This window comes from Mustelus asterias, chromosome 25 (genome assembly GCF_964213995.1).
Source record: "Mustelus asterias chromosome 25, sMusAst1.hap1.1, whole genome shotgun sequence".
NCBI lineage: Eukaryota > Metazoa > Chordata > Chondrichthyes > Carcharhiniformes > Triakidae > Mustelus > Mustelus asterias.
This window is the reverse complement of record NC_135825.1, coordinates 1,644,950-1,668,724: the sequence shown is the minus strand read 5'-3', so window position 1 is coordinate 1,668,724 and position 23,775 is coordinate 1,644,950. Positions and strand designations below refer to the sequence as shown.

At 46.6% G+C, this 23,775-nt stretch overlaps 1 protein-coding gene across 2 annotated transcripts in view; it reads right to left on the bottom strand.

Moving 5' to 3' along the window:
• The window catches only part of foxp4 (forkhead box P4), a 447,909-nt gene that overhangs the window by 349,707 nt on the left and 74,427 nt on the right, over window positions 1-23,775 (bottom strand). For both annotated transcript variants that reach the window (XM_078241974.1, XM_078241973.1), the window contains exon 2: window positions 1,333-1,516. In XM_078241974.1, the coding sequence (XP_078098100.1) occupies window positions 1,333-1,506 (174 nt within the window). In that variant the 5' untranslated portion in view covers window positions 1,507-1,516. The remainder of the gene's footprint in view (window positions 1-1,332; window positions 1,517-23,775) is intronic.

Below are 23,775 nucleotides of genomic sequence, written 5' to 3'. Positions count from 1 at the left end.
GAGCCGGGAATCGAACCCAGGTCCCTGGAGCTGTGAAGCAGCAGTGCTAACCACTGTGCCACCGTGGAGTCTTGAGGAGTGGTGGAGGCGGAGGAGATTACAGAGATTGGGACATGTCTCTTCCAGAACTTTCCATCAGTTTTTGTGTCAGCATATCAGCATACCCTGGGTTGGTTTGGACTCACATATGTGTGAAGAAACTTGTCTGCGGATTAGAATATTGATCCGAAGCGACAGGGTTTCAGTTCAAGCCTGGCTGATGGAGTGAATGTCACTGCTCTCTATTGGTTCAGAACCATAGACTCTCGACAGGTCATTTGTCCCATCAAGCCTGCACTGACTCTCCAAAAGAGCATCTTACGCAGGCCCACCCCCCCGCCCTATCCCCGTTACCCTGCAAATTTAGCATGACAAATCCACCTTACCTGCACAATGTTGGAATGTGGGAGGGAACCAGAGCACCCAGCGAAAACCCACGCAAATACAGAGAGAACGTGCAAACTCCACACAGTCACCCGAGGCCAGAATTGAATCTAGGTCCCTGATGCTCTAAGGCAGCAGTTCTAACCACTGTGCCACAGTCTACACTGCGCTCCCTCTACATGTCCCCATCAAACACCATAAAGTTTATTTATTAGTCACAAGTAAGGCTTACATTAACATTGCAATGAAGTGACTGTGAAATTCCCCTAGTCGCCACATTCCAGTGCCTGTTCGGGTCAATGCACCCTAACCAGCACGTCTTTCAGACTGTGGGAGGAAACCGGAGCACCCGGAGGAAACCCACGCAGACACGGGGAGAACGTGCAGACTCCACACAGACAGTGACCCAAGCCGGAAATTGAACCTGGGTCCCTGGCGCTGTGAGGCAGCAGTGCTAACCACTGTGCCACCGTGCCGCCCAGAACTATCAACAAGGATTTTGCGCTGTTTCTGGGAGGTATGGACCCGCGCACGTACAAACACAACCACAACAACACCACCTGATAGCCAATCACAATGGACAGAAAACCATGTTGTATTCTTCCTGCACATAAATGCGAGAAGTGACAGCAAAATGGAGGAGGGGAGGAGCATTTCTGACGCATCATTTTCAATCCCACACAACTCTGAGCTCACCTGCCAAGGTGGCCCTGGCAATGTCCCGGCGTCAGCTTATTGCTGAGCTATCATCACAGACTTGTCAACAACTGGTTACCAACTCACTGAGCGAGTTCTGGCTCAGGGTCCAGACTGGGTCTAATGTAGGACGTGTCCAACCCTGGGAGATGAGGTCACATTTCTAATCAGCGTTTACTGCACAGTGAGTAATGTAAGAGGAAGAGCACCAACCTGGACTTGCTGTTGCTGCAGATGCAACAATTCCACAGGACTCACTTCCCCATTCGCATCCCCATTGGAACCACCTTCTCGCCCTCCACCGTCTGACTGGCTGCTTAAACTACTAACTCCATTTTGATTGGCTGAAGTGCTTCGTATTGCCTCTGATGCAGATTCCACCATCATGGCTTAAAACCTGAAAGGGGGATGATTGAGAAAGAGAATCGATTAGTGACCATTCGCCTACAGCTCAGTAACATGCCAACCCCTATCGTACAGCTCAGTAACATGCTAACACCTGTCCGCAAGCTCAGTAACGCACCAACCCCTGTCCTACAGCTCAGTAACACGCCAACCCCTGTCCTACAGCTCAGTAACACGCCAACCCCTGTCCTACAGCTCAGTAACACGCCAACCCCTGTCCTACAGCTCAGTAACACGCCAACCCCTGTCCTACAGCTCAGTAACACGCCAACCCCTATCGTACAGCTCAGTAACACGCCAACCCCTGTCCGCAAGCTCAGTAACAGTTACTGAGCTTGCGGACAGGAGTCGGCGTGTTACTGAGCTTGCGGACAGGGGTTGGCATGTTACTGAGCTGTACGATAGGGGTTGGCGTGTTACTGAGCTGTAGGACAGGGGTTGGCGTGTTACTGAGCTGTAGGACAGGGGTTGGCGTGTTACTGAGCGCTGACAACTGTTCAACAGCTCCAGGCTATAATGTGCACATGTTGGCCAAAGACAAGGCCAGAATGAGGTGTGGTACTTAGACTAACCACACTGACTGCCTTGACATACACTTGGTGGAGAGCCTGAACTATGGGGGTGCTGCAGCAGGAGTTCCATTAGATTATGAATGAATGGAAGTTGCATTGGAAAGGATGGAACTGGCAAAGAATTAATTCAGAGTTTAGTTAAAGCAGTTTCTGTTTCACTTTTACAATCAGAAATATCTACATTACAATGAAAGAGATCTCTTGAGTTGTTGGAAACTTTTCTAAATCTTGATGAAGTCCAAACAAGGCAATTACAGCGATGTTTGAGGACAGCTGATATTGGGGCCTTTTTTAACAGCCCATAATAATAACAGAGTAAAGGTGGAAAGGTTGGCCTTCTGATTGCTGACAGGAATGTTTCTTAGGGTCACATACGCTGTACTGATAATTTTACTATTGTGTAGAGACATTCCCTGTTCCAGCACTGAGCCTAACACCAAATCCCAACCTGCAGATGAGGATTGTCAAGTGAGTCAGACATTTAATGGTGTAGAGCGTCGGGGCAGGGCAGCTGGAGGTCAGGGGTCACTTAATGACACCTCCAAGAATCTGTCTAGCCAGAGTTGGCAACCCCAGTGCTGACTAAGATAGGAAGTTATCAGCTATTCAGTCTGACCATCAGGTAGGAGTTGTCCCGACCTCGTGTAGGAGTCACGAGTTGTCCTTACCTCAGGAGTTGCCTCTTATCTCTATTTTTCCTTTGTTCCCATCTCTACCCCTCCTTTAAAGATTGATGCCCAGAAGTGTTTGTACCATGTTCTTTGTCCTGTTCTCACTCAATGTTTTTTATTTTCAGTTCCCTGGATAATGAGCAGTGAAATAAGCAGTGTCTGTGTTTTGCTCCTTCCTGTTGGGAAACCTTGCACAGACCAGGGATTGAATCTGGGATAACTACTACAAGCTCAGTGCTGTAACTTCCCTTGAACACAGAGTATCGGGAACTTTACTCTGGGAAGTTTCATTTCCAATTCATCGGAGTGTATGAATAATATTCTGTTTCTGAGGGTTTGCTGAAATGTTCGAATCCATTCTGTGTCCAATTTTCATTGCTCCTACACTGAAACTGAGTCCAGTAAGAAGTGTCACAACACCAGGTTAAAGTCCAGCAGGTTTATTTGGTAGCACGAGCTTTCGGAGCGCTGCCCCCTCTCGCGCTACCAGATGATCCTGTTGGACTTTAACCTGGTGTTATGAGACTTTTCACTGTGCCCACCCCAGTCCAACCCCAGCATCTCCACATCATCAAACTGAGTCGCAGGTGAAAGTGGGATAAAGTTCCCCAATTGTCTTCCTCACTCTGTTAGCTTGGTGTGGTTTGATGTGAAGGTTCATTATTTTGGGTGATTTGATAATTTAACGCTGAACAGTCCTGGGTTTGTGGCGTGTAAGAAATGTTTTCCTTCCATCGGTTTCAACATGTTACCAACCGTAAATCCAAGAACTCCTCAACATTTGAACTTTTCAACCTTCAGAAACTGACAGGGTCGTTACTGCTGTAAAAATGCCCTTTAGTGAGAAGTGGCTTGTGGTAATTTCCAACTCTCTGATTAAACTGTATGAGCGTGGTTGTTTCACCAAGTTCCTGCCAGGACTCGGATGTAACACTGCCAATCTCACCAGGCTGTTTGCTGTTTCACCACACTTGTCTCCTATTGAAGTTTAAACATACTTCCAGCTGCTGGGTTAGGCTTTCTGCTGATGTGAAGGACAAGTGTCAGTGTGGACCGGCTGGGCCGAATGGCCTTTTCCTAGCTTTATCACTTCTATTCTAAACAACCTCTTAACCTTTCTTAACAACTCGTGTGACCTCTTGTACTATCCTTAGATTCCAACCAATACATATTGTGTCAGGTCACATTCATCATTCAGGGAAGGTCTCTGTGGCACCCTGACCAATACTTATCCCTCAACCAACAGGCACTAAAACAGATGATCTGCTCATTCATCTCTTTGCTGTTTGTCAGTTTCCGCTGTGCACGAAATGTCAGTTACATTTCTGACATTGAAACTATTCTTCAATAATATTTCACTGGCCAGTATAGTATTGGCAAAACGCTTTACTATGTGCTGAGGTTGTGAAAGGTGCTATAGAAATGCAGATTCTTTTATTTATACGTGAATCTGAAGCTGCAATACTTTAAATGCATCTTACAGAATTCAGAAAGAAACTTGCATTTTAAACTTACACTTTCCTGATGATTTTTGCATCAGTGATGTTGTGAAGCTAACCTCAAAATGAGATTTTTAAAAAATTTTCCATTTCGAAACTAAAATGCCAGAATTTCAAAATCCTGGCACCATATCAACATCGAAACAATGATATCATCATCCCCACAGGGAGAAGCATCAGTGAAGAAGAATAAATTTACTCCAAAACACCCAATCGATGAAATTACCAACAAGATTTCCCTTTTTGTAACTTTTACTTGAACATAAATCAGAACCAAGGCAAATTCAAATTAATTAACAGGCAAGGATACCTCAAAAAAAGATAAAAGTTTATTTATTAGTCACAAGTAAGGCTTACATTAACACTGCAATGAAGTTACTGTGAAATTCCCCTAGTCGCCACACTCCGGTGCCTGTTCGGGTCAATGCCCCTGACCAGCACGTCTTTCAGAATGTGGGAGGAAACCGGAGCACCCGGAGGAAACCCACGCAGACACGAGGAGAATGTGCAAACTCCACACAGACAGTGACCCAAGCCGGGAATCGAACCTGGGTCCCTGGTGCTGTGAGACAGCAGCGCTAACCCACTGTGCTACCGTGCCATCCGAAGTTTCACTTTCAATAATCGACACACAAAAATACATCTTCCACAGCCACAAGCACCCACATCTCTCCCTGCGTAAATGTAACATTATGTAGCTATACGGTTCCACAATATATTGTTCTTTGGGGAATTTTTAGGGGATTTTCACAGTAACTTCATTGCAGTGTTAATGTAAGGCTACTTATGAGACCAATAAAATAAACTGAATAAACTTAAACTTTATTCAGGCAGGGTAGGCCAGGAGTCCTACCTGAAAACAGCTTTCACCTTTAAATTTTACGGGTATGATTATCGCCAAGGCAACACTTGTACCAACCCTTTCTCCCTCAGGGTACAACAGTCCAGAAGCTATAACTTCCTAGATTTCCTATTCACCCAACCAACCAATAACACCCTGCTTCATGGTTTGGACACTTCTGGGAAAACACTCAGTTCTTTAGTGTCTCCGAGCTATTCAAAGAGCTATCCAAGTTTTAGTCCTTTTTAGCCAGTGCACAGATATCACCAAGAGCTCCTGTCTCCTCTTCATCAAACAGTAAAACTAACCTCTTTCCCAGGGTGCTGTGCATCTTCTCCTCACAGGAATTCTCTATGTTCCTCTTTCTGTCTCTGCTTGCTCTGTGTCTGCATCTGTCTGCTGATTGGTTCACCCACCAGCTCCTCCATCTGTAGCTCTCTTTGGCCACATGGCATCCATCTCTAAACTTCCTCCCTGTTGATATTGCTTCCAGGTCAAGGGTTGCCGGGTCACATGGACCTCTATTTCATATTATCCAAGAAATTATCCCTTTTCAATTGGTGCAAACTCTGAAAAGTCCTTTCCAAACATTCTTACCAACAACTACAGATTCTGCAGACATTTTAAACAAATGACACATGTTCCTTACTGTACTGCTTCTGGGGACAAATATCATCATGACAAAAAGAACTGTGATTGGAAATGCGATCACTGCTGACTGACCGTCGTGGCATTCTCAGCAACTGGACTGGACTCACAACCTGAGCTGAATATAGAGTCATAGAGGTCTACAGCACAGAAAAAGGCCCTTCGGCCCATTGCATCTGTGCCAGTCAAAGACAAACTATCCAACTATCCTAATCCCATTTTCCAGCACTTGTCTCACAGCTTTGTCTGCGTTGGCATCACAAGTGAACATCTAAATATTCTTCAACGTTATGAGGATCTGTGCCTCCACCACCCTTTCAGGCAGCGAGTTCCAGACTCCCACCACCCTCTGGGTGAACAAGTTTTTCATCACATCCCCTTTAAACCTTTTACCTTAAATCTCTGTCCTCTAGTCATTGACCTCTCCACCAATGGGAAAAAGTTTCTTTCTGTCTATTCTATCTACGTCCCTCATAATTTTATGCTTCTCCATCATTTCCCCCCTCAGTCTCCTCTGTTCCAAGGAACACAACTCCAGTCAATCTAATCTCTCTTCATAACTAAAACTCTCCAGCCCAGACTACATCCTGGTAAATCTCCTCTGTGCCCTTTCCAGTGCTATCACATCCCTCCGGTAACGTGGATTCCAGAACTGCGCACAATACTCTAGCTGTGGCCTAACCATAACCTCCTGCTCTTAAAGGTGACGCTTCAGCTAATAAAGGCAAGTGTACCATATGCCTTCGTAACCACTTTATCCACTTGTCCTATTACCTTAAGGGACTGGTGTCTATGCACACCAAGGTCCCTCTGACCCTTGGTGCTTCCCAGGGTCCTGTCATTCATCATGTATTCCCTTGCCTTGTTTGTCCTGCTCAAGTACATCATCTCACACTGATCCAGATTGAATTCCACTTGCCGTTGACCAGCCCATCTATATCCTTCTGTAATCTAAGGCTATCCTCACTATTTACCACTCTACTAATTTACATATCATCCACGAACTTACTGATCAACTCTCCTGCATTCAAGTCTAAATCATTGATATAAACCACAAACAGCAAGGGCCCAATACTGATCCCTGTGGGACCCCACTGGACACAATCTTCCAGTCCAGTAAAACACCCCTCGACCATCACCCTCTGCTTCCTGCCACTCAGCCAATTCTGGATCCAATTTGCCAAATTTCCTTGGATCCCATGGGCTCCAACCTTCGCTATCAGTCTCCCCTGTGGGACCTTATCAAAAGCCTTGCTGAAGTCCAAGTAGATCACATCAAAAACATTGCCCTCATCGACCCACCTCGTCACTTCTTTCAAACATTCAATCAAGCTGGTCAGACATGACCTCCCCTTAACAAACCGCGCTGACTGTTCTTGATTAATCTCTGCCTGTCCAAATGCAGATTAATTCTCTTTCTCAGAATTGCTTCCAATTTCCCCAACGCTGAGGTTAGACTGACCGGCCTGTAGTTTCCTGGTTTATCCATTCCTCCTTTCCTGAATAGCAGGACCACATTGACTGTCCTCCAGCCCTCCGGCACCTCTCCTGAGGCCTGAGAGGAATTGAAAACTATTGCCAGTGACCCTGCTATTTCCTCCCTTGCCTCACTGAACAGCCTGGGATACATTTCATCCGGCCCTGGAGATTTATCTACTATTAAGCTTGCCAGACCACTCAGAACCTCCCCTCTGTTGATGTTAATTTCTTTAATTATATCACAGTCCTTCTCCCCGATTTCTATACCCACATTGTCTCTCTCTCTCGTGAGCACCAACACAAAGTATTCATTTAGAACCTTACTGATATCCTCCGGCTCCCCACACAAATGATCACTGTGGCCTTTAATGGGCCTTTAATGGGCCCTACTCTTTCCCTTGTTATCTTATTACCCTTAATGTTCTTGTAAAATAACTTAGGATTTCCCTTTATTCTACCTGCTAGTATCCTTCATGTCCCCTTTTTGCTCTCCTAATTTCCTTTTCAAGTTCCCTCTTGCACATTCTATATTCCTCTAGGGCTTCTGTTGTTTTGAGCCCTCGATGTCTGCCATAAGCCTCCGTTTTTCTCTTTATCCAAAGCTGTATATCCCTCGATATCCAGGGGCTCGCTGGGTTTCCTGATCCCACACTTTTTCTTTATTGAAACATGTTGTCCCTGTTCTCTCCCTATTTCCTTCTTGAAAGCAGCCCACAATTCCGCCACAGAAAAGTGTCTGTTCCGAGTTGACTCTGGCCGATTCATATCTGATCTTATTAAAACAGCCTGCCCCCACTTTAGAACTTTGATTTCCGGCCCATCCTTGTCCTTGTCCACAACAATCCTGAATCTAACTGCGTTATTACCACTGATGTGGAGATGCCGGCGTTGGACTGGGGTAAGCACAGTAAGAAGTCAGTAAGAAGGAGCAGCAAGCTCCGAAAGCTTATGGTATTTGCTACCAAATAAACCTGTTGGACTTTAACCTGGTGTTGTGAGACTTCTTACTGTTATTACCACTGCCAGAGAAATGCTCCCCCACTGATACTTCGACCACTTGCCAGGCTTTGTTACCTAAAATTAACGCCAGGACCGCCCCCTCTCCTGTTGGATCTTCGACATAATGGTTTAAAAAGTCCTCCTGGACGCATTTTAAGAATTCCGCTCCCTCTCAACCTTTCACACTGTGACTACCCCAGCTAATGTTGGGGAAGTTGAAATTCCCCACTATCACTGCCCGATGACTTTTACAATTCTCTAAATTTGTCTACATATCTGTTCTTCTATTTCTCTGACTGTTAGGGGCCTATAGAAAACTCCCAGCAATGTGCTTGCTCCTTTTTGGTTTTTAAGTTCTACCCATATGGCTCCATTTGAAGAGCTTTCTAATATGTTGTCCCTCCCTGCTGCTGTAATTGATTCCTGATCAAAATTACAACACCCTCCTCTTTTACCTCCTTCCCTGTCTCGCCTGACAGTCCTATATCCTGAAATATTGAACTGCCAATCCTGCCCCTCTCTCCAGCATGTGTCAGTGACAGCAATGATATCAAACCCCCATGTTTTAATGTGTGCCTCAACTCATCTGCCTTGTCCATCAGCCTCCTGGCATTAAAATAAACACTATCCAGTCTTGCCAAGCTCCCTTGTGCCTTGCCCGGCCTATAACCTCTCTGCCTTCCTGACTCACTTGCTGTCTCTTCCAATTGTAGCTGTGCATCTTCCATCTGCTGAACCTCCTCTCGGGATCCCACCCCACTGCCAAGAGAGTTTAAACACCCTCAACGGCAGCAGCAAACCTCCCTGCAAGGATCTGGTCCCACTTCAGTTCAGGAACAACGGCTTTGTACAGATCCCACCATCCCCAAAAATGATGCATGGATGGGGACTGCAATGCACGGCATTGCAGAGGTGGGGTGGAGCAGGGTTTGAAATGTGTATACTTCAATGCCAGGAGTATTCGCAATAAAGTGGGTGAACTTGCAGCGTGGATCAGTACCTGGGACTTCGATGTTGTGGCTATTTCAGAGACATGGATAGAGCAGGGGCAGGAATGGATGCTGCAGGTCCCGGGGTTCAAATGTTTTAGTCGAAGTAGGGAAGGAGGTAGAAGAGGGGGAGGGGTAGCATTATTGGTCAGAGATTGTATCACAGTGTCAGAGAGGAGGTTTGATGAGGACTTATCTGTTGAGGTAGTATGGGCGGAGATTAGAAATAGGAGAGGAGAGGTCACCCTGTTGGGAGTCTTTTATAGACCTCCTAAAAGTTCTAGAGAGGTTGAGGAAAGGATTGCGGAGTCAATCCTGCTTAGGAGTGAAAGTAATAGGGCAATTGTTATGGGGGATTTTAACTTGACTAATATTGACTGGAATTGTTATAGCTCTAGCTCGTTAGAGGGGTCAGTTTTTGTTCAAAGCGTGCAGGAAGGTTTTTTGACTCAGTATGTAGACAGGCCAACTAGAGGTGAGGCTATATTGGATCTGGTGCTGGGAAATGAGCCAGACCAGGTGCTAGACTTGGAAGTTGGTGTGCATTTTGGTGATAGTGACCACAACTCGGTTACGTTCACCTTAGTGATGGAAAGGGATAGGCATGAACCTCGGGCCAGTGGTTTTAGCTGGGGGAAGGGTAATTATGAGGCTATTAGGAGAGAATTAGGAAACATAGGTTGGACTAGGAGATTACAGGGACTGGGAACGTCCGACATGTGGAGTTTTTTCAAGGAGCAGCTACTGCGAGTCTGTGATAGGTATGTCCCTGTCAGGCAAGGAGGAATTGGTAGGGCTAGGGAACCATGGTGCACCAAAAAAGTTTCTTTGTTGGTTAAAAAGAAAAAGGAGGCTTATGTTCGGATGAGACGTGAGCACTCGGGTAGTGCACTAGAAAGCTTTAGATTGGCTAAGAGGGAGTTGAAGAGCGAGCTTAGAAGGGCTAAAAGGGGACATGAGAAGACTTTGGCGGATAGGGTTAAAGAGAATCCTAAGGCGTTCTATAGGTATGTCAAGAACAGAAGGTTGGTTAGGGCAAGTTTAGGGCCAGTTATAGATGGCAGAGGGAAGTTATGTGTGGAACCGGAGGAGATTGGTGAAGCATTGAACCAATATTTCTCTTCGGTGTTCACGCAAGGGGACATGAATATAGCTGAGGAGGACACTGGGTTGCAAGGGAGTAGAATAGACAGTATTACAGTTGATAAGGAGGATGTGCAGGATATTCTGGAGGGTCTGAAAATAGATAAATCCCCTGGTCCGGATGGGATTTATCCAAGGATTCTCTGGGAGGCAAGAGAAGTGATTGCAGAGCCTCTGGCTCTGATCTTCAGGTCGTCGTTGGCCTCTGGTATAGTACCAGAAGATTGGAGGTTAGCGAATGTTGTCCCATTGTTTAAGAAGGGGAACAGAGACTTCCCCGGGAATTATAGACCGGTGAGTCTCACTTCTGTTGTCGGCAAGATGTTGGAAAAAATTATAAGGGATAGGATTTATAGTTATTTGGAGAGTAATGAATTGATAGGTGATAGTCAGCATGGTTTTGTGGCAGGTAGGTCGTGCCTTACTAACCTTATTGAGTTTTTTGAGAAAGTGACCAAGGAGGTGGATGGGGGCAAGGCAGTGGACATGGTATATATGGATTTTAGTAAGGCGTTTGATAAGGTTCACCATGGTAGGCTTCTGCAGAAAATGCAGATGTATGGGATTGGGGGTGATCTAGGAAATTGGATCAGGAATTGGCTAGCGGATAGGAAACAGAGGGTGGTGGTTGATAGTAAATATTCATCATGGAGTGCGGTTACAAGTGGTGTACCTCAGGGATCTGTTTTGGGGCCACTGCTGTTTGTAATATTGATTAATGATCTGGATGAGGGTATAGTTGGGTGGATTAGCAAATTTGCTGATGACACCAAAGTCGGTGGTGTGGTAGACAGTGAGGAAGGGTGTCGTAGTTTGCAGGAAGACTTAGACAGGTTGCAAAGTTGGGCCGAGAGGTGGCGGATGGAGTTTAATGCGGAGAAGTGTGAGGTAATTCACTTTGGTAGGAATAACAGATGTGTTGAGTATAGGGCTAACGGGAGGACTTTGAATAGTGTGGAGGAGCAGAGGGATCTAGGTGTATGTGTGCATAGATCCCTGAAAGTTGGGAATCAAGTAGATAAGGTTGTTAAGAAGGCATATGGTGTCTTGGCGTTTATTGGTAGGGGGATTGAATTTAGGAGTCGTAGCGTTATGTTGCAACTGTACACAACTCTGGTGCGGCCGCACTTGGAGTACTGTGTGCAGTTCTGGTCCCCACATTACAGGAAGGATGTGGAGGCTTTGGAGAGGGTGCAGAGGAGGTTTACCAGGATGTTGCCTGGTATGGAGGGGAGATCCTATGAGGAGAGGCTGAGGGATTTGGGATTGTTTTCGCTGGAAAGGCGGCGGCTAAGAGGGGATCTTATTGAAACATATAAGATGATTAGAGGTTTAGATAGGGTGGATAGTGATAGCCTTTTTCCTCTGATGGAGAAATCCAGCACGAGGGGGCATGGCTTTAAATTGAGGGGGGGTAGTTATAGAACCGATGTCAGGGGTAGGTTCTTTACCCAGAGGGTGGTGAGGGATTGGAATGCCCTGCCAGCATCAGTAGTAAATGCGCCTAGTTTGGGGGCGTTTAAGAGATCCGTAGATAGGTTCATGGACGAAAAGAAATTGGTTTAGGTTGGAGGGTCACAGTTTTTTTTTAACTGGTCGGTGCAACATCGTGGGCCGAAGGGCCTGTTCTGCGCTGTAATGTTCTATGTTCTATGTTCTATGATACAATGCTAAATGTTTGATGGTAGATGATTGGCTAGCTTCTATAGACAGAATGGGTCATTTTCTGGTTAGCAGGATGTGGCAAGTGATGTTTCACACGTTTCAGTGTGAGAGCTTCAACCTGTTAGAATTTCTGCAAGTAACATGCATGAAGGGGCTGAAGGTACGGCTGCTAAATTTACTGATGACACAAAGATAGGTAGGAAAGTAAATTGTGAAGAGGACTCAAGGCTGCAAAGTGACATAGATAGTTTACATGAATAGGCAAAGATCTGGTAAATGGAGTATAATGTGGAATTGTAGCAGGAAGAATCAAAAAGAATCTTAATATCTAAATGGTGAGAGATTGCAGAGCTCTGAGGCAGAGGGATCTGGGTGTCCTAGTGCATAAATCACAAAAGACTGGTTATGCAGCAAGTAATTAGGAAAGCTAATAGAATGTTATCGTTTATTGTGAGGGGAATTGATTACAAAACTAAGGAGGTAATGCTTCAGTTATACAGGGCATTGGTGAGACCAGATCTGGAGTATTGTGTACAGTGTTGGTCTCCTTATTTAAGGGAATATGTAAATACATGAGAAGCAGTTCAGAGAAGGTTTACTAGGCTGATACCAGGAATGGGCGAGTTGTCTTATGAGGAAAGGTTGCACAGACTAGATTTGTACCCACTGGAATTTGGAACTGGGGGTCACTGCCTACAAATATGGGGTCACTCATTTTAGACGGAGATGGGAAGACATATTTCTCTCGGTGGGTGCTGAGTCTCTGGAACTCTCTTCCTCAATAGGCTGTGGAAGCAGAGAGTCTTTGAATATTTTTAAGGCAGAGTGGGGTAGATTCTTGATTAACGAGGGGGGCGGGTGAAAGGTAATCGGGGTCGGTTACAATCAGATCAGCCAATGATCTTATTGAATGGGGGAGCAGGTTGGAGGGGCCGAGTGGCCTACTCCTGCTCTGAATTGGTACGTTTGTGCGTATGATGTGACCTCCTCCCAGCAACCAATCCACGTCCAGAACCACACATGCATCTCCATAGACAGAAGATTAGAATGAGCAATATGCTGAGGCCATTCAGCCCAAGATGCTCGTGCTTTCACACAGCAATCCCATAAATACCACACCCAGCTGTCTTTCTCCAGGGTAAGGGTTCACCCAATTCACTTTGGAAGTGAATATTGTACTGAATCAATCACCATTCCAGACATTCCAGATGATAATCCATTTAACAAATTTGTTATTTATCTCCGCACGAGATCCATTGCAATTCACCTTATATTTAGAATTAATTTTTCACTAATTAAACACACAGTTCAGTATCCACAGCTCTCCCTGTGTGTGACACACTGTTCAGTATACACAGCTCTCCCTGTGTGTGACACACTGTTCAGTATACACTGCTCTCCCTGTATAACACATTGTTCAGTATACACCGCTCTCCCTGTGTGTAACACACTGTTCAGTGTACACAGCTCTCCCTGTGTGTAACACACTGTTCAGTGTACACAGCTCTCCCTGTGTGCTACACACTGTTCTATGTACACAGCTCTCACTGTGTGTAACACACTGTTCAGTGTACACAGCTCTCCCTGTGTGTAACACACTGTTCAGTGTACACAGCTCTCCCTGTGTGCTACACACTGTTCTATGTACACAGCTCTCACTGTGTGTAACACACTGTTCAGTGTACACAGCTCTCCCTGTGTGTAACACACTGTTCAGTGTACACAGCTCTCCCTGTATAACACATTGTTCAGTATACACAGCTCTCCGTGTGTAACACACTGTTCAGTGTACACAGCTCTCACTGTGTGTAACACACTGTTCTGTGTACACGGCTCTCAGTTCTCTATTCTATTGTATTTCTCATTATAATTTGACTTTTATTGTATAGGTGCTGCTTACATCACACCGGGGTTCACAGTCCGATGGTCGGTGGATGGTCTTCTGTTCTGTTGCTGAGTAGCTCGAATGCAGTTAACCCCGTGTGTGCCACAGCATGAACACTTCCTGACGGTGCCAGGGTAATGGGCATTGAACTTTCTGGATCACTGTCCACAGTCACAAACCAGCTGCATGTTGTGGGAAAGGGTTTTGCTTGAATTCCAGAACAGGGTAGAGTTGGAATGTGAATGGCAAAATGCAGTATCCTTGCGGAGCTGAATGCCCCTGTCACCTCTTTCTCGCTGAGAGAATCAAACAAATGTAGTTATCTTGCCTTCAATACCGAGCCTCGATGATCTCCAGGTGGATAAGCTAACTGTATGGCATTGTGAATCTCTCCAGCTCCCACTCAGACAGATCCAGATCTCAGTCCCATGGCCACTCAGCCTCAGCATCCTGTGAGGTTACAGTTCTGGCTGCAGGAGATACCAGAGGAGGTTCTTACTGAGCTGAGATATCTCACAGCCTGATCTTCACTGGGTGGATATGGCTACCTGTCCAAACCCCATCTCTCCCTCCTCTTCCTCTGTCTTCCAGCAGCTGTCCTGCTTTACTTGACCCGTTCATATTCTATCATTTCTATGATATTCTCAGCCATGCTGTGTTCCAAGGAGAATTCCCTGATGGAGCGACTGAGCTGTGCTGAATCTTTGTCATCAATGAAAGGTCCCCCAGCAGCAACCACACCGACTCCCTGCCGACTCCAACCAGGTTAACCCACTCTGGAAACCAATAAGCATCTTACCAATAAGCAGAATTTATCAACTAGCTGCTAATCTATGAAAATTCCTGCCCTTTCTGCGGCTGCGCGGGGTTAAGAGAGGACGTTGGCTGCGGCAGTGAGCTCCAAAGGGGCAGCAGTAACAGTGAGTCAGATTTACTCGTGGATCAAGGTGCGGACCTGGCTGCTCTGGATGTGGATATTCCGTGTGAACTCAAATGTACCGATGCGGAGTCCGGCACGCTTTACCCAACAATTGTACACACAACATGCCCGCTGTGTCGGAGTTGGAACCAAGCTCATCAGGCCCCAAACACAGAGTGATAAGAAGCATCGCATCTCGCTCCAAGAATCTCCATTTGCCGACCAATGGACGAAGATGAGGAGGAATTTCTTCACTCCAAGGGCTGTGAATCTTTGGGATTCTACCCACCAGCCACCCCCCCCCCCCCCCCGCCCCCCGCTCCGCACCGCCCCCCCCCCCCCCCCCCCACTCACCCCTCCAGCCCCTGCCCATCCACAGAGCATTGCATGCTGACTAGTTATAGAATCCTACAGTGCAAAAAGAAGCCATTCGGCCCATCGAGTCTGCACCGACCACAATCGCATCCAGACCCTATCCCCACAACCCCATGCATTTACCCTAGCTAGTCCCCCTGACACTAAGGGGCAATTTAGCACAGCCAGTGCAGCTAACCAGCACATCTTTCAGACTTTGGGAGGAAACCGGAGCAGTCAGACGAAACCCACGCAGACATGGGGGGAACATGCAAACTCCACACAGTGACCTAAGATGGGAATTGAACCCAGGTTCCTGGCGCTGTGAGGCAGCTGTGCTCACCACTGTGCCACCGTGCTGCCCCTGAACATGTTCATGACAAAGAGTTGATAGAGTTTTGGCTACGAAGGGAGCCAAGAGATTTGGAGAAAGGGCTGGAGGGTAAAATTGAGGCCAACGATTATCACTGATCTTATTGAGTGATGACACAGGCTCAAGGGGCTGTCTGACCTACACCTGCCCCTATTTCTCATGATTCTAATGTTTATAGAAAGGGTAAGAGAAAGCAAGGTTAAGGTTTACTAATGTCCTTTAGGAAAGGAAATCTGCCATCCTTACCCGGTCTGGCCTACATCTGACCCCAGACCCACAGCAATGTGGTTGACTCTTAAACGCCCTCTGAAATAGCCTGGCGAGACACTCAGCTTAGGGAGAATTAGGGATGGGCAATGAATGTTGGTCCAGCCAGTGATGCCCACATGCCATGAATGAATGAATAAAAAAAGGCAATGACAGGCAAAGCGAGACAGAGGGAAACGTGAGCTGGACCTTTCAGGGGGGTGCACCGCTCATCTCCCAGAAGAAAAGTTGACCGCTATAACGAGGAGCTCCGGTGACCTTCGCCCCTCAGCAGAATGAAGCCACACCCTTGAGTTCAGTCAGCCAATCTGATTGGACAACATCTCTTGCAGTCCAATCAGCACAGGCAGGAGCAGTGGGTGCTGCTGGGAAGAAGGTCCAGCAAGAAGTATCATGGACGCCAGAGACAGCTAACTGAGGCCTTTTTGTGTGGGGAGGGATCGGGCATCCCAGGAAGGGGGTTGGGAGGTGGGGTGGTGGGTTGGAGGGCAGGTAGGGATGCACAAAAGGGTTGCTATGATCTTAGGGGGTACACCTCAATACACACAGGGCAAGTCCCAAAAGATCTATCCCCTCCTTCCCGCCTTTCACCATACTTGATGAAGAAACAGCGAATTGTGGCAATGGAGGGGGATTTAGTGCCTCAAGTGGGGACCTCAACAGGCCCCAGGGGCCTAGTGGGTGCTTTACTCACACCTCCTTTTGGGGGTTGCGTCAGGGGTGAGGCAGAAGGTGAGGCTGTCCATCCCGCTCCTGCTGAGAGTGTGCACAGCGGACAAGGGTAAAATCCAGACTGGACCCCAGCAAACCCAATCTAAAAGCAGCCTTTCAATGGGCCCGGTTGGGTGACACTGTGTTTGAACAACACCAGTTTATTACCTGGTGTCCTGAGCCTAATGCCCCAGTTGTCACCGCAGGATCCTTGGGGACGATTCTCCCATCCCGCTGCACTGCTGGGAGACTCGAGCGGAGGCCATTTCGCGGCTCCCCATTGGGCGCCACAGCCTCCGTGAGTCTCCGGCAGCCAGATTTCCGGCACTGTCAGCTCCGTGCCAGAACCTAGCGGGGAGCTGAATAAATTATGTAAATGTTAATTTAAAGACATGCCCCTGTCTACATCAACAGGGACAAAGTAGAGAGGGTCGAGAGCTTCAAGTTTTTAGGTGTCTAGATCACCAACAACCTGTCCTGGTCCCCCCATGCCGACACTATAGTTAAAAAAGTCCACCAATGCCTCTACCTTCTCAGAAGACGAAGGAAATTTGGCATGTCAGCTACGACTCTCATCAACTTTTACAGATGCACCATAGAAAGCATTCTTTCTGGATGTATCACAGCTTGGTATGGCTCCTGCTCTGCCCAAGACTGCAAGGAACTACAATGTAACCCAATCCAACATGGAAACCAGCCTCCATCCCATTGACTCTGTCTACACTTCCCGCTGCCTCGGCAAAGCAGCCAACATAATTAAGGATGCCACACACCCCGAACATTCTCTCTTCCACCCTTCTTCCTTCGGGGAAAAAGATACAAAAGTCTGAGGTCACGTACCAACCGACTCAAAAACAGCTTCTTCCCTGCTGCTGTCAGACTTTTGAATGGACCTACCTTGCATTAAGTTGATCTTTGTCTACACCCTAGCTATGATTGTAACACTACATTCTGCACTCTCTCCTTTCCTTCTCTATGAACGGTATGCTTTGTCTGTATAGCACACAAGAAACAATACTTTTCACTGTATACTAGTACACGTGACAATAATAAATCAAATCAAATATCGATTTTAAATATCATTAGTGGACCCAGTACTGCAATTTCCTGACCCATTAGTGACTCCCCCCCCTCCCCCCTCACCCCCCACCAGGAGTGGTTCACTCCAGTGGGGTTTAGAGTAACCCCCCACTTGTGGGGAGCAGGTGGCCCAACCCTGCTGGAGTGAAGGGGGGGCAATCGGGGCCTCCCAGAGGGTCAGGCTCCTGGCATTGGCCAAGGGGCAAAGTGGTAATGCCCAGGGGGCACTTTGACACTGCCCACCGGGCATCGAACAATACCAAGGGGGCTGGGCCTAATGGGGAGCAGGGCCTCTGGAGAGAGATTGGTGAGGGTTGGGGGGGGGGGGGTGGGGGGGGGGGGTGCTCCTGCTGCCATTCTGCATAGGGATCACGAGCAGAGAGAGGGGGGCCAGCGATTGGGGTTGGGCCATCAGGGTAAGGTGTGGGGGGGGGGGGGGGGGGCGGGGGGTGGGGGGGGGGGGGGGGTCGGCCTGCCGGGGTGGATCAGGGCTGCAGAGGGGGGTTGGGACTGCAGGGGGGGGGGGAGGGGGCATCAGGGCTGCCAGTTGGGGGGGAATCGGGAGATTGGGGCTGCGGGACATGAGTGGGGGACATCGAGATGGGCTGGGGGGTGGGGGGGTGGGCGCGGTTGAGGCTGGCCCGGACATGTTCACATGACCAGTGATGTGGGTATTGCGGGGTTGGCCAGTGATTGGGAGACCGGTAGTGCGGGGCTACTGTGCATGCCCCAATCTCGGCCCTGACAGATTGACGGGAGCGCAGTGGCCCGCTCAGCGCTACGCTGCCGGCCTCTCCAGCGGGAATAGGCCCTGCCCCCTGATTTTCAGCGTGATTCACCTTGGGGCACTCTGCAGTGCACAGAGATTCACTCTGAAAATCCCGCTGAAAAAAACGGCGGGATTTACTCATTTTTACGGGAAATTTTTTGGGTAGAATTGCCCCCCCCGCCTTGTGCCTTCAGTGCTTCTCTGCTCTGCATTTAAGTTCACAACCTAATCTTTCCAACTGTGGGCACTTTGCCAGCAGTGTTTGAGCGTTATCTCCGGTTGTCACTGTTGGTGAAAGGCAGGGTTTATATATTCCTGAGCTACGGACAGAACAGTCTGAGACACAGAGAAAGATCAACTGTGAGACAAGGAGGGGAAAAAAGATGAACTTTTGGTCTCACATTTATAAAAAGCTGAATTAAAAAAATCGAATCTTGAGGATAGAATAATTCATTAATATATTCTGGGACTATTCTTTCAGAGTAGGCTTGGTTCAGTTCCAAATGCACTAAAGGGTTTTCTGCATATTTTCAAATCCATTATCTGCAGCCGATTTCATTATGCTATCATGCACACATCACTTTCAGTGTTGAAGTTTGACAGAAAACAAAAGGCAGCAATTGTACCCACTGGATCCTATACATAATGAATGATAATACCAGTCATTAGGGTCTTTCAATTCCTAATAGTCATTTGATATTTTTCAAGATCTCTCACTGCCGCAGATTCTTACACCTTGCGCGTTGGAGAACATGGTCAGCAACGATCAGAATTTTATTCACAGATACTTCCCATTTATAGATACCCATTTCCTTAAAAAACAGCTGCAAGGGCGACCGGATTGAAAAACTGTTAAAATGTAAACACGCTGCTTAATTGTGCCATTTAATTGCAATGTTGTATGTGATCTACTTTCCGCAGCTGGGAGGACAGACAGCCAGAGTGAGGACGTGGAATTAAAAGTGTGCGCACAATTACTTTTCCTTTATTCATTCACGGGATGTGGGTGTCGCAGACAAGACCAGCATTTGTGCCCATCCCGAATCGCCCTTGAACTGTCTCCCGCTCGGCCATTTCAGAGGGCGGTTGAGAGTCAACCACACTTCTGTGGCTCTGGAGTCACATGTAGGCCAGACCGGGTAAGGATGGCAGGGTTCCTTCCCTGGAGGGATATTGGTGAACCAGATGGGTCGTTACAACAACTGATGATAGTTTCATGGTCACCATTACTCAGACTAGTCTTATATTCCAGATTTATTTGAATTTAAATGTTGCCAGCTGCCTTGGTGGGATTTGAACGCAGGGCATTACCCCGGGTCTCAGGATTACTATCCCGTGGCCCTAATACCACTGGACCACTATCTCCCTGCGTAAAATCAAGACATGATGGAAAGATCAAGAGAAATTATAAAGGTAGAGTTTCTGCTTTGGGCACAGTTTAAAATCTGTGTCCAAAATGCGTTTTGAGATTGTGCTGGGATAGATTACAGTTCAAGATTCCTCTAAAATTCATTTCCATAATTACAAATGTACAATAGCCCCTGAACTGCCATAATTGGGAATTGTGATAGAATTTAATATTTTTCCTTCCATGATAAAGTATTGCTTGATATGTTTAAAAGTGATCATGTGCTGGCATTTTATTAATGCTGTTGAAGATGGGTTTATCGCTAACAATAAGCATTTTTATTAAATATCCAGTTCACCAGCTGATTTGAAATAACTCTGAAAATTGACACTGAACACGTGATAGTTTTGTTGGTGAACACCAGTCACTTTCTTGACCCACCGTGTGTCTGAGAAAATGATTGTAAACTAAAAAACTTCCTGAACCAACACGAGTGGTGAAGTCTCACAATTCTGACCAGCTGGCCTGACCTGAATGAGGGGAATTCAATCTTCAGGCAGTGCAACACACAGGGCAAAGCATATGTGGCAATGATTTTGGGAATATCCCACGCTTAAAATTCCCCAATCTAATCTCATCCCACATTATCCTAATTTTACTGACAGAATCAAAGAGACACTCAGTGCCAAAGCATATCAGAATGAACGAAAAGTACAAAAGTGGGCGGCACAGTGGTTACACAGCGCCAGGGACCCGAGTTTGATTCCCGGCTTGGGTCACTGTCTGTGTGGAGTTTGCACGTTCTCCCCGTGTCTGCGTGGGTTTCCTCCGGTTTCCTCCCACAGTCCGAAAGACGAGCGGGTTAGGGTGCATTGGCCATGCTGAATTCTCTCTCAATGTACCCGAACAGGCGCCGGACTGTGGCGCCTGGGGGATTTTCACAGTAACTTCAGTGCAGTGTTAATGTAAGGCTACTTGTGACACTAATAAATAAACTTAAACTTACAAGGATCGGGAAATGATCAAAAAACAGGATAGGGAGAGATTGTGAGAGAGAACAGTGTAGAGAGGCTGAATGGTCTGTTCTTGTTCTTAGGTTTGAAATTAAAAGAGAGGATGAAAAGAAAAAAACAAAGTGTGTATGAGGCTCAATAATAACGGACATATCAAATCACAATAACATTTTACCTGCTCTGCACGGAGGGTAAACCACCAATCCCCGAAGAATAGATGGTCCCAATCTTCCCCCGTCACTGCAGGATGTTAAAAACACTCACTTCCCAAACCTACACCGTGACCTGCTGCCTGAATCTCCTCCTTCCTCATTGGAGCACAGTCACTTTTTTAACAGAAATAGGCTGGTGACTGACCAATAGGACCAGAAAGGTTAAAACTAGCCAACCTCAGACTGGATGGAGTTGTAAATAGCCATAGAGTATCAGTGGAAACTCAATCATTCGTATCAATGCAGCATCATCCACTCAGTAAAACATCCCAAGGTGCTCTGGAGGAGTGATTAACAAACAAAATGTCTCACTGAGGCACATCGGAGGATGTTCGGTCATCAAGTCTTCATCAAAGAGGTAGGGTTTTCAAAGGGCCTTAAAAGAGGGAAAAGATGTGAAGAGGTTTAGGGAGCGAATTCCAGAGCTTGTGCCCAGGCAGCTGAAGGCACCAGTGATGGAGCGATTAAAATCAGGCAAATCATAAGAGACCAGGATTGGGGGAGCGCAGAGATCTCAGAGGATGGTACAGACTGAAGGTGGTTACAGAAATTTCAGAGAATTCATAGAATCCCTACAGTGCAGAAGGAGTTTATTCAGTCCATCAAGTCTGCACCAACTCTCCGACAGAACATCTTACCCAGCCCCCGCCCTATCCCATAACCCCACACATTTATCCCGCTAATCCCCCTAACCTATACTTCTTGGAACACTAAGGGGCAATTTAGCATGGCCAATCCACCTAACCTGCACATCTTTGGACTATTGGAGGAAACTGGTGCATCCGGAGGAAACCCACGCAGACACGGGGAGAATGTGCAAACTCTCACCCAAGGCCAGAATCGAACCCAGGTCCCTGCTGCTAACCACCGTGCCATCGTGTCACCCTGGGGCTACAAGTGGGAGGCAACATGGGGTGATATGAAAATGAGGATGAGAACTTGGTGGATCAGTAGCCAATGCAAATCCATGAATATGGGGTCATGGGGTATTCGGGGGACATTGTGCGAATCGGTATGCTGGCAGGAGAATTCTGGATAAGCTCAAGTTATGAAGTAAAGGAAAAGAAAGTCAAGGTTGGAGGACAGAGAAAAGAGAGAGTGAAGGAGCGGCGTGTGTACAACAGAAAGACAGAGCAAAAAAAAACCTCAGCAGAGAGAGATGGAGAAGAGGAGGAGAGAGAGGCAGACACAGGGAAAAGAAAGCAGAGGCATGAAGTGAGAGGGAATGAGATATGGATGCAGGGTGAGAATAAAATACAAAAACAGACATTCTCAATCAAAAGAAAATACAGAAGGAGTTCAAAAAAAACAAGAAATGATTCACCAAGTCACATTGCCTGAGTCGTGACACAGAGAAGCCCCTTGCCAAGAAATGTTCCACTTGGATCAGGATTTCCATCAACAACAAATTGGAAGCAGCCAATATGTAGCCCTCTGCCCCACAGCCTATTGAATCATTTCGCCAGCGCCTGGCTGTAAACAAAAACAACAGGAACATTGAACACATTGTACACATCAGTGATGGTGATCTGGAGAATGTCCTTAACTCGCACAGGGCAGAGAGTTGTGTTGACTGTGTTCCATTTATCAAACAGCGTGAATCAGATACTCTGGGACAATTTTACACTTCCATTAGAGATGTTATATGAGGAGTTCAGTCCATTTTGGGTCCTGCGTTTGGACAGTCTGGATATTGCTGTCGATCCAATTCTGAGCTACCCTTAGTAAAATCTATAATATTTGCCATCAAACAATCCCCCTCCACCCCTCTCTTTATTTATTATTTAAGTTGAAGAGCTTTAGCCCACTCTTGTGTTTGGAAAGAGAGGATGAATTGATTAGAAGCTACTGATGATGATCTGATTTATTGATTGCTGTTTTTTAATAAGGGACAAAGTGGAAGAGAGGGAAGGTTCCAGGGGACAGAAAGTCTTTTCCACAGAATGTTGGGCGGGGGTGTGGGGGGGGGGGGGGGGGGGGTGAGGGGGTTTGTGAGGGGAGGGGTGGGGTGCAAGGGGCAGCAGAGGAAACTCATTCCTTTCCTGAACAGTCACTTCCTGTCAAAAAGACAGAAAATCCTTGACAGTGTGAGGGGAAACAGCTTAAATAGGTCACCAGTGACATTGGGACTTCCAGTGTACTGGGCACTTTGTCTGAATAGGAAAAATAATTAAAAATAATTCTCCACCTCCCTACCTTATATTAAAATTTTCCTCTCAGAACGCAAAAGGGCCTATTTTTATATCTAAAAATGCACCACAAAAGGGTGATGGAATTGCTGTCTGTAATGACAGTGGAAAAAGCAGATGATAATTTGTATTAACTAGGGAGCAACGAGTCATGCTCATTTGCATCTTTTAGATTATATGCATTTCAGAAGTAATTTCTAGAGGGGCAATGAATGAGTATTAATTCCCGTGTGGATTCACAATATAGAAAAAAACCATCAAACGCCACACAGCCGACGAGAGAGAGAAATTCACAGCATAATAAACGGGACTGGGTTGGTGAGAACTAATTCAGGAGCAGCACATTTCTGCTAGGTGTTTAGAATCCAGCATAATGTCTATAGAAAGGCTGCTACTTCACTACTTTAACATTCTCCCAGATAATTATCATATCATATTTCATTTCTGGGCTACAATGCCACATCCTCACTCTACTCTCTTTCCAATTATTAAAAGTCGAGAGAAGGTGTATAAAATCCCAATCCATTCGAACCCTTTCCAATGCTGCCGCACTCGCTGCGCACCATTTACTGAAATTTGGCAAAAGAAAAATCATCTTTGACTGTAATTATGACATATTTATTTG